The sequence below is a fragment of the Zootermopsis nevadensis genome, unplaced genomic scaffold, assembly GCF_977971745.1.
Source record: "Zootermopsis nevadensis isolate Lab colony 2312 unplaced genomic scaffold, Znev_1.0 Znev_ptg000091l, whole genome shotgun sequence".
Classification (NCBI taxonomy): domain Eukaryota; kingdom Metazoa; phylum Arthropoda; class Insecta; order Blattodea; family Termopsidae; genus Zootermopsis; species Zootermopsis nevadensis.
Genome location: NW_028259222.1, coordinates 100927 through 112849, shown reverse-complemented (window position 1 = coordinate 112849; position 11923 = coordinate 100927). Strand labels below are relative to the sequence as shown.

Sequence of the window (11923 nt, the reverse complement as noted above, 5' to 3'; positions counted from 1 at the left end):
TGTGTGCAGTAATAGTTTTGGATAAAACAATTAGAAGTCTGATAAATCCTTCATCAGGGTGCTTTCCTGGTTTTGAAACCAGAATGTTTCTCAGAATTACATACACAACTTACACAACCTCTCTGATTTTATACAGCCTATAAATTGAAATGGTGAATGTATGTTATTCATTTTTCTAAACCGATTGGAGAACAACAAAGTTTTTTTTCAGACTTTAAATCTTAGCTCCTCCATAATTTTCTTTTCTACTCCTTTAAGCAACTGTGTTCAAAAATAAGGTACTTGTGAGTTATCAGCACACATCACTTTAAAAGTAGGTTAGGTTAGGTTAGGTTAATGTGTGTGGATAAATGACACATACTTGAAAGTTATTATATTTTATTTAAATAAATTACAACTAACCTAACCTATTTTTAAAGCGATGTGTCCCAATAACCCACAAGTACCAGAAATAATATTATGTGTCACATCGTCATTATTTTAAATTTCAGAACTTCAGTAGTTGAAACGAAATTCATCTGTTCATTGTTACAGGATCAGACCGCAGATAGCACGGGAACTCATCGACATGTGTCGGATTTGTACCAGTGTTACGCCAGGCAAACCCCAGGTGACGCTGGGCTCAGACAAGGCCTTCACATATGATTATGTCTTTGACACGAATGTCCAGCAAGAGGATGTGTACACAACCTGTGTAGAAGCTCTTGTGAACGGATCTCTCGAAGGTTACAATGCAACTGTTTTGGCATATGGACAGGTGAGAATTTGTTATTATGAAAGCATTTTTTGGGAAATTCTTCACAGACTGTGTTTATCACTTTAGATTAAAGTAACCTACATTTCAGAATTCGTTTTCTTTATCCTCATGGACTCTGCGTCATACATAAATCTGGCTACACCACACATTCTGCATTTGTAACTCATGGGCCTCCTGTGTGTGTGTCAGAGCCTTGTTTGTTGTGTCTGCATCTTGTTAGTAATAGCTACGTGTCTTCTGCTGCAGTTCACGCATTCTTGTTTTTCTGAGTGATGCCTACCTTATCAGGGTTATGTCCAAATAGCAACCCCATTTCCACATCAGATTGAAAGTAGGCAGTAGATTCCTTCTAAACGCTGGGAAGCACCTCAAAGACTACATGGTGTTGCGTCCAAGGACACAATCAAAATATTATTCTGGTTGAATTCTTGGTTTTGAACAGTATCTTCTGTGAAAAACATGTTTTGTCATTAGTATGTTATGATATGTAGGATTTGAGGTTTCTGCTGCGGGGAGTCTGAAGACGGCTGCCTTCTGGGTTGTTGCGCCGTGTAATTTGGTAGTTTACTAACATTTCAGAGGTCCTTTCTGCCTTCATCATCAGGGCGATGATAGTGGAGGTAGCATAGATGTCTACCAGAATTCACAGCACAACAACCCAGAAGAATGTCATCATCATGTTGTGATATGTTTGTTTTATTACGTTGTTTTTCTTTGTTTTGGCACCGAGCCTACATTGTGCCAAAATTCAGAAGAACGTTATCATCCTCACTACCACGAAAACCTCAGATCTCATATGTTTGTTTTATATTTGTTTTGCAGACAGGATCTGGAAAAACATATACTATGGGCACCGGATTTGATGTGGAAGTCGAGTCGGAGCAGATTGGAATCGTCCCACGGGCAATACGTCACCTCTTCCATGGAATTCAGAACCGCGCAAACCAGGCTCAGGAAGCTGGTCAGCCAGCGCCAGAATTCAAAATAGTAGCACAGTTTATGGAACTGTACAATGAAGATATTATTGATTTATTTGATCATTCAAGGGGACAATATGCGGTAAGGGTGAATATAAAAAAGGTCTGTTGAAGATTTAAACAAGGTGCGGTGTAGCAAGGACTCCGTGTGGTGTGAATCAATTCAGTCAGATTTACTGATCATATTCGTCCACTATCTCTCATGGCGTTCACATCTTATTTCACAAACATTTATTATGTCTGTTTACATGAAGTGATTCAGGTTGATATTTTAGTAACACTAATAACATTGTATTTCTAAAATTGGAGTCTGATTCTGAAAAAAAGTTGTAAACTTACTTTTTAAGGTGTTCAGTTTTTCAAAGAAGAGTAGACAATAGGTGCAGAGTTGCCATACCAGAAGAATGTAATGCTTAGTATGTAGTAGTAGTAGTAGTAGAACAGTCAAGTTCCTGAAAAGTGTCTAGGAATATCACAATTATGTGGTCTGTCTCTTGGTTCAGCAAGGTGCCTTTTGCGTTGTACACTGTTGATTATACTCGTATACTCTGTACAATAGAAACCAGGCGCATGAATTTTTTTAAGTGCCAAACCAGAAGTAACGTAAATGTACAGCTGACATCATAACTCCGATCATTCGTAATCTTTTTGTATTTGTTTGTATGTGACTTTTTTTTGTATCTTCCATTAACTACGATGACTTATTCCTGATGGCCTTTAAACAAAGACACCAATATGTCTGCTTATTTTAGGAAAAATGAGAATTTATGTTTCTGTCTGTCTCTGCTCAGTCGTCCATGGTCCGTCATAGTCAGTTCTCTAGGGAAGAGAGTTATTGTTGGAATGGAGATTACGTGTATGAATTTTGATCCTGATGTCTGCATTTTTTCTTTTAATGATTGTGTTGTATTTGTAAAAATAATTGTTGGAATTTTTCTCTTGTATATTATTCATCTACGTGCTACAGACTCAAAATATACTTTGATATTCTGGCCCTTGTACAGGATTCTTTTAAGAGCTGACATTTTCAGTAAGATGTTCAGAATCTCTGAGCCCCAACCATGGATCTCATTCATCTTCACGTGGACTCAGTTATAGATTGCACATAATGCTGAGGTGAAGCAACTTCATCTGAAGTTGCTAAGACAAGGGTCAAAAGATCATCTCTTTTTCTTAGAGGGAGGTCAGGACAGGTTTCCTTCATGGTCCGTAAACTAGAACCGGCCCATCATTTGCAGAGCTGAATGTAGAGTTATCAGAGAAAATGACATCCGACTGGTGATCCACGCTGCCTTCGGCAAATGCTGGGCGGTTTAGTTTATGTTCATCGCTAATTACAGCCTTCACTGACCAGTGTATTTTAGTCTCAAAGCAACCAGCTACGCCGTTCTCTCCGGCAATGCCGGTAGCAGCCTCAAACGTGCTTGCACTGGCGAAAAGGTTCCTTTGAGCTTCGGCTGCTAACACAGCTTCCTGAGCTACGCTGGAATGCGCCATTACCCGGTTCCTCGACATCTTTATAGTTGTCCATCTACATGATATTTCTGTACTCATGCTCTTGCTGTGCGCCCTGGTCCACTATACTGTCCACCTCTAGCACTAGCACTTAGCCTGCCATCTTCAACAAGAGTGATGACTTGTTCATGGACAGAATTTTTGTTGGTAATGGTTCAAACCTGATATGTCAGCTATATTATAGAAGATTGACTGGCGAACATAAATGGACAAAATACACTGGGTGACTCAAAGTATGCTATACAAAATCATTTGTGTTTCTCATTTACATCAACAACCATAGGTCTACTGATGTGCAATTCAAATAACAAGTCAGAAATCACAAATGTAACCCACGATGAATTTAATTAAATTTGGTTAACGGTGACGTTGGTTGATCTCAGTGTAATGTTTGATTTATAATTGAGTCCATGCCGACAAATGAGATCCATGGTTGAGGCTCACAGATTCTGGATATCTAATTACAGATGTCAGGCCTTAAAACGAGTCACTTTAAGGGCAAATATATTGAATCGTATTTTGTATAAGTAATTTGAGTATTTTACAAAAACAAAAATGCTTCTAAGGTTTAACAAAAACAAAAATGCTTCTAAGGTTTAACAAATAAAACTATTTGTCTGCAGTCAGATTTGAACACAAAAGTTAGAATGTCAGCAAACAACAAATAATGGAAAAATAGAGTAAGTAACCGCCACCCTCACAGTTCTCTCCTCACTAATGTGACATAATATGGTAATAATATGAACGATAATACTGAGATTTACATATTGCTTGTTAACGACAAGTTACTGGACTTGATGAGATTTACAGAGAAACAACAGTTAGATGTTTTGTTTTAAATATGATGATCTGCTTGCTTCAATATCCATTTCTGGTATGAGTTCCACATAGAAGTTTTAAAACATATACGAGGTGCGATCGGAAAGTTTCAAGACTGTGTCAATAGAGGGCGAACCAGATGTAGTACGAGCTTCTGCCGCTAGGGGGTGCGGCCTACATTCATAGTGAATCAGTGTGCCAGCCGGCATCATCGAATTAGCATTTGTTTCTTAGTTACGGGCGTTTTGGTAGTGCATTACACCGACCCTCCTGCGATTTCGGAATGGCGGATTTTCATGAACAAAGAGTGTACATCAAATTTTGCCAAAGACTCGCCAAAACGGCTACGGAAACCTATGAAATGCTAAAGCAAGCATTTGGGGAGTCTGCAATGGGTCGTGCACAAACTTTTGTGTGGCATTCACGTTTTAAAAATGGCCGAACCTCTGTCGATGATGACGAGTGTTCTGGACGATCATCTTCGAGTACAACGCCCGAAAATGTTACGAAGATTCGGCAGGCCATTCACGAAGATCGACGTCGTACCATCAACGACTTGTGCGACATTGTTGGGATAGGCTATGGGACCTGTCAGCTGATTCTAAAGGAAGAACTCCACATGCGACGCATCCTGTCTGAGCACCAGAAGCAGAATCGACTTCTCGTTTGTCAGGAGCTCAAAGATCTTGCAAGAACCGACCCCAACTTCCTTTCTAAGCTCCGTGTGACTTCTTCATCATGCCAAAGATGAAAATTCAGCTAAAGGGAAGGAGATTTGAGATGATAGAAGAGATTCAGGCAGAATCGCAGATGGTGCTTGACAGGCTGACAAAGAAAGATTTCCAGGGATGCTTCCAGGCTTGGCAGCGGCGCTGGGATCGTTGTGTTCACTCCCAGGGGAACTAATTCGAGGGTGATGGATGAATTTAATACCTGAGATAAGTGTACGGGTTTTTATACGCACAGTCTGGAAACCTTTCGATCGCACCTCGTAGTTGTATATTATACGCGTGCCCCATTTTAATTAGTGTTTGTGCAAGTACAACATACAAGACAAAGAGATGCAGACCTCAGGATTTTAACTCTAATGCAATATTTACTTCAACGTTAGCCTGACACTGGTGACTGGCCTATGATGGAACATAAAGTGAAGATAGCCTATTAAGACAAAGATGGAAGGATACAGACTAAGCAAAGCCTGGTGTTTGTCTTCCCACCCAAACTATCTGCTTGACCACCTTCGTCAGTCAGCAGCTGCTGGTCTTCATCCACGGTGATGAGCATCGTCTGTTTTAGATCGTACGTGAACGTAGTCTGTACTATGTGAGATTTTAGGTTTTCACTGCATTGACAATGTTGAAGATGTTGTATTTGGTTCTTTTGCTATGTGGACTAGCCAATAAAAGCCAACTTTTTGGAGAAGTATCATGTCTTCATCTTCAGGACTAAAGTGACAATGCTGGGAATTGCTAAGCAGCATCCAGCAAAGAGGCAGGCTGCACTCTCCACCCTTGCTCAGTTAATTGTCTCTTCCAGATCTTTGTAAGGGAACCCTTACACTCTCAGACATTCAAAATGAATATGCCAATTGCAGTGCACGCTGAATGTTTGAGAACATGCGAAAGTCATCGTGGCTTATTTCTGAAAGCCATAGGCACACATGATGGAAGGAAGTGGTTGTGGCTTAGTGTGAGGTGTTGCCTTGAAGGACTGAGGTTGAGCATAAAGTACTTGTCTCAGGACATCTGTACTCCTGGCTGATAGGTAACCCAGGAATTCCCAATACTCAACTGCAATGTTCATTGCTTTGGGGTGTTTTAATTAACATTCAGATTCTTTAATTTCAGGGGAAGGGCGGAATTAAAATCCACGAAGATGCTTCTGGAGGCATTTATGTAATGGGAGTAACTATGAAGCCCATCATGTCGGCTGAGGATGCTCTTCAGTGCTTGCGCATGGGAGCACTCTCGAGGACAACGGCCAGCACCCAGATGAATTCTCAGTCTTCACGCTCACATGCAATATTCACACTTCACATTAAACAACAATGGATGGTGAAAGTGGAAGTGAGTACCTGCTGCTCAGAGTGCTGAGGTGTGTCTCATTGCCACCAGAATTGATCTCTGTGGTTAAATCTAAAATTGATTATGTGAACTGCAATGGAATTTCACTAACCTCATTTCTGGAATACACTTGGGGTAGAAATGATGTGAATTGCATCTTCTCCTAAGTGCTAATCTTCTCGGGTCTTCCTCTGTTCTGGTGGAGAGAGACTCATCACTCAAATCTTTCCAGCAAGTCAGTAGTTGCAGTGTCCTCAGTGGCAAATCAGACAAAGAGATTCAGTCTGCCTGTGCTCACCAGCCCACGTCAAAAGAATTTTAAATTTGTTGCCGGTGCTAGTACAGTTCTTGCATTTATTTACTTTGTTTCAGAATGTAGATGATGGGGACTGTGTGGTAGCAACTGATCCATCTAGTGAGTTTGAAACCCTTTCAGCCAAATTCCATTTTGTTGACCTAGCAGGGTCAGAACGCCTGAAGAGGACCGGAGCCACTGGTGAACGTGCAAAAGAGGGAATCTCAATAAACTGTGGTCTCGTAAGTTTTTATTTGTACCATATAATAATTTTATCTGTATGTTGATTCAGGCCTTCTGGGTCATGATGCTGTGAGATCTTGTTGCTCTTTACATCCAGAATAATTACTTGTACATTTCTTTAACAAAATCTGTATAGAAACATGCATTTTATGCTAAATATGCTGTTTCCATAAGTCTTATGGTTTTCAAGATAATTCAGCTAGACTTATCTTCATTGTGTTATCTGTACCGACTGACTGACAAGATTTGTAAGATAACCCCTAAAATTTGCATTCATAAGTTCAAAATTTGGATGCAATAACAGAACACATGAACTAGAATTATGCTATTCTTACATTTTCTAGCTTTTTCATCCTCGTGCACATTATAAGAACATCTGTACCGTTATTACTTATAGTTCTGCACGTTATCAAGTGTGTGAAATACTTTTATAAATTTATTTTAACTACCAGTATCTAAGCTGCTAGCCTTCACTATTTCAAAATGCAAGGGTTATTGTAATTCACCATTGAGAAGATTGTGGACTTTGGTCAGTGTTTGATTAAATTTTGGTTGCATGTCTTTACTTTTCTGGTATAACTTTCATGTTTCATATATTCAGAATTAATTATAGGCCCGTCACAATTCTTTGTGCATTTTTTGACTTTGCTTTTACAGTTGGCTTTGGGAAATGTGATATCAGCTCTCGGTGACAAGTCAAGAAAGGCGCTTCATGTGCCATACAGAGATTCAAAGCTTACAAGGTTGCTTCAGGACTCACTTGGAGGTAAGAATGCTCATGTGTTGCACTTCTCCTCCTCCTCTCTATTTTTTAACCAACTTATCTTCTTATGTGTTCTGAGTTAGTTATGGATGTAGTGATATAAGACTGGCTTTTATGGCAGCAAGAATTTGGATTACCAGACTGCCTTTCTGCTTACTGAACGACTCTTGCTCAGACAGGACTTCTGAATATCTGGCTGTGAACAAAGTTTAGTACTTCTTAAGGGAAGGATGGATTTTAGACAAAACGGAATATGAGTTACCACAAATACGACAACACGCGTTACAGTTAAGCGCTTTTCAAAAAGGGCAGAACACAGATGTAAGCTGAACACAGATAACTTTATTTCCTCTCATGACTTCTTGTTCTGACTAAACAGAAAATTAGATAACGTGAGAGAATGGGAATGACACAAGACATGGCCAAACAAACCAATAGAACGTGATATTTGGTCCAGGACATGAGATGACTTGAAGACAGTGGTCTGCAGAGGTACATGTAATGTGTATGTGCTGATAAGTACACATAATACACCAGCAACAGAAGACAACTTTTACGACAAACATGGAACTTTAAACTTAAATGGAAATGCTTTCAAGCTACAAATTGTGCAGGACTATAAGTTGCATGTGGGATACTTGGGCAAAGGAGACATAATGATGAAGAGTTAGTGAGTTCAATGGCAGATATGGAAATGGATAAAAACCTTTTTCCACCTGTTGGACCTTACTATTCTAAACAGCTTATTCCTCTTTAGATCATGTGATGCCACAGTTGAACATAGAAATGTGCAGCTAGTTCTTCTGCAAAACTTGACTGAAAATGCTGGGAGTTTACCGTGTTCCCATGGAGAGACTTGACTCGAGGTAAATTTCAGCAGTCACTTACCACTGCATTCCTCCAGAGTGAATTGTCACGCCCGTTTTGAATGTGGGATACACAAGAGCATGCTAATAAAATGTGGGGAGTGTTATATGGGGCAGCGCATTGGTGTTTTGAAGTGTACCATAAAAAACACAAAAGTGTAACATATTGAAGAGTGCTGGTAGCTTTTGAAGCCATAAAAAATCTCATAAAACATAAATGTAACAGAACATCTAATGTATTTTGCAATGTGTTCTGGTGAGTGAAATGCATGAAGCCCAGCGTATGGGTCATTTGTAGGATGGGGTACTAGGATTTAAAAGCCCAGCATGTGGGTCTTGCATAAAATGAAGATTGAGCACCATAAATGTTTACAGTAGTCCAGGGTTACAGCATGTATTATTAAAATTTGAATATTATTATATTAGAAATTAAGAAAATGTTATAATTAGTATATAATGTCCAATACTCTACTCTGTTCAAGCTAATCCTTCCATTGTAGTTAATTATTATTTTCAAAACAAAGGCATTAAATAAAATGTAACTTATGACTCATAGAACACAGAGTTTTTTTGTGAGTGTTATTAACTTTAATGTAACCAGTAATCTGATCTATTATCTGAATGATATATGAAATCATAGAAATGAACAATGCTCGACTGTTTGCAGGTAACAGCCGAACAATAATGATAGCATGTGTGTCACCCAGTGATTGTGACTTCATTGAAACACTGAATACGCTCAATTATGCTAACAGGGCACGAAATATCAAGAACAGGGTTGCCATAAATCAGGATAAATCATCTCGGACCATCGTTCTCTTACGACAAGAGATACAGCAGTTGCAGCTGGAACTGCTGGAATACAAACAGGTTTATTTCAAAGTTACATTATCAGTAGCAGTTATTGAACCAAACCTTTCACATCTTCTCAGACATGCATGAAATTATGTTCCTTTCCAGTGTATGATTGAGTGCAGCAGTTTTAAAATGAAGTCGGACCTTGTTTTGTGTCATGTGTTCAGATAAATGTATTCAAAGGGACATTAAAACTGCTTCAGTCCATTATAAGTCCTATAAATGAAGATGACAGTCTTCTGGGATATTGCATCAAGCAGGATGATCACCCTGATGATGGAGTCAGTAAGCACCTCTGAAACATCAGTCAACTTCTACAGGATGATTCCCAGCAGAATGTTGTCCTCTTCATACTCACCAACATGAGAACCAGAAATCTCTCATAAGTCTTACAGTTTTAAATTAAGATAAAATAAATTGGATCTGGTGTAATGTACATTGAAATAAGTGGAATTCTTAGAGACTGAAGGTGTGTAATACAAGACCTAGTGGTTCTTGAATATTATAGATACTAACTATTGGAAAGAGAGGGTTAGAATAAGGCATTGTTACTGGCCCCCCATTAAATATTTATTGCAATCTAATACAAAAATAAAGTATTTTCAAAGAAGTTATTCCTTAGGAACAGTGGCCACAAATGTTCCCGATGTTTCACTCGGGAAGTGATACGCTGCAAGGAAATTCAGAAAGAATAAATTCCAGAAAGTGCATAGTCTTCTCTAATATTTGGACTGTAATTTTCTGATATATTTTTTTGTTGTCACGTGTGTGTTTTGAATCTACAGTTAGATTGAAGGGGTCTGTATTGTTGAGAACATACAATTCTAACAATCTGAACAAATGGAACTTCTTTTGATTTCTTTGCACATAATGCGACAGTGTTTTTCCATGTTATAATACATTTTATTGCAAACTGACTGCTGAAATTTGCATTTTGTCATTTGATGGGAAGATTTTACTTTCAAGATTTATCTGATCCTCATCTGCCTCGTGGCTCCGTCCAGTTGTAGAATGTAATCGTCATAATTGGTATTCAGTTGGGGTAACAACCAGCTTTCCAACATGTCCAAAAATGAGTCACCAGTCACAGTTGCACCATTCTTTTGTGTATATCCTGTATAGTGAAAGTACAGTTTTGTTTTTTGTGGAAAAGTAAACATAAGCATGTAAGAATGTAGTGTTGCGTAGTATGTGTGATTCACAAAGTTGTTTTTTGTTTAGGGCAAAAGGATGCTCGGCGAAGATGGCGTTGAGACCGTAAATGACATGTTTCATGAAAATACTATGCTGCAGACAGAAAATAACAATCTGAGAACTAGAGTAAAGGCCATGCAAGAAACGATCGATGTGCTCAGCAGTATGAACACCCACCTTCTGGCTGAAAGGGCTGTTGGTGGCTGGATACAAGCAGGTAAACTGAAGTGTCTGAGTTTGTCAGTCAATTTGCCTCTAGGTGAGCTGTCATAACATGTCGATGCTCTGAACATTCCAAAATTTCTCTTGTATTTGAGTCATTATATTCTTCTTTCTTTCACTCATTTCACTTATGTTCTGCTGTAACTGCACAGAGTCCAGTTTAATTACATTGGCTTCCGAATGTCTTCCCACTTAGATCTACCCATTTCCACACACTTGGTGATCACGAGATTTGGATGTCGTGGGGGTTGTCATTTATGTTCCAAAGTAAATTGAAGTAAATAAAAGTGTTTACTTAAAATTACTTTTGCACAGTGTTATTGTTGCTAAAAATTGAAAAATATTGCCTCAAGTATCAAAATCATCTTGAAGATATGAAACTTTAAAAAACATTGTTGCCATGTGACATTTACATATAACTTTAGTTCCTGCAATCTCGTAACACAAAAGTCCTGCCATCTGTTACACTCTGTGGTACTACAAATACTTCCTCTGAACATTAGAGTCATCTGTCATGGCATACAACTTCTTATGGCAGAGAAATTGGTCTGTTGGAACATCTCGTAAGCTCTGGGTGTATATATGTGATTTCTACATGTGAGGCACTGGTCAGGTCTGGATATATCCGTTTTCCACTCAGGAAGAGATAATGGACCAAAGAGCCAACAAAGGAGACTTTTGAGTGTAAGTAAGGAAGTTAACCTATTAGAATCATGGCTGTCAGAATTAAGAACAATTTGTAACTACAAAATTTTTCTATCCCAGTGGGATTGACTCTGATGGTGGTAGGTGATAAGAATGGCTCTGATTCCTGTTGAATTTTTTCACATGAGAGGGGTGCAGTAACATGGCGATTGCCTCTTGAGAAACACATGTTATGGAAACTACAAATCGGTTTACATTATAAGAAACCAAAATATCACAAACACCAAAATTCAGGTTCAGGGATTTAATAGCCATTACAGTTGATGCCTCTCGCAGTGGATATATCCATACAAACATGGAAAAAGGCTTTGATACACATGAGAGCTTAAGAGTTGATAGACTATGAATTGGGAAATTTACCAACAAAATCAATGAATAACTTTTCAAGAGGTTGGCTAGCAATATCTGAACCCAGCATACGGGCTTTATGTTGGAGAATGTCTTTTGAGATAGAATACCCGAGTATGGTCTCATGACTGTCAGACTTAGACAGCCTTAGAGTATCGTCCGACCTCTGATGAGAGCTAGTATCGAAATGCAGCATGAAAAATCTAGTAAAATAGGAGCAACCAAAGGAGAAAGGGTGTCAGTAACAACATTTTGAGTGCCATGAATATGATGAACCGCAAACTTAAATGGCAAAAGTTTG

The 11923-nt window shown here is 38.8% G+C and overlaps 1 protein-coding gene across 3 annotated transcripts in view; it reads left to right on the top strand.

Annotated features, from left to right (window-relative positions):
- The first annotated feature begins 517 nt into the window (after window positions 1-517).
- LOC147870857 (kinesin-like protein KIF21A) overlaps window positions 518-11923 on the top strand; it is a 36902-nt gene continuing 25496 nt past the window's right edge. For all 3 annotated transcript variants that reach the window (XM_087341815.1, XM_087341813.1, XM_087341814.1), the window contains exons 1-7: window positions 518-757; window positions 1580-1816; window positions 5916-6134; window positions 6504-6668; window positions 7327-7435; window positions 8966-9168; window positions 10375-10564. In XM_087341815.1, the coding sequence (XP_087197941.1) occupies window positions 569-757; window positions 1580-1816; window positions 5916-6134; window positions 6504-6668; window positions 7327-7435; window positions 8966-9168; window positions 10375-10564 (1312 nt within the window). In that variant the 5' untranslated portion in view covers window positions 518-568. The remainder of the gene's footprint in view (window positions 758-1579; window positions 1817-5915; window positions 6135-6503; window positions 6669-7326; window positions 7436-8965; window positions 9169-10374; window positions 10565-11923) is intronic.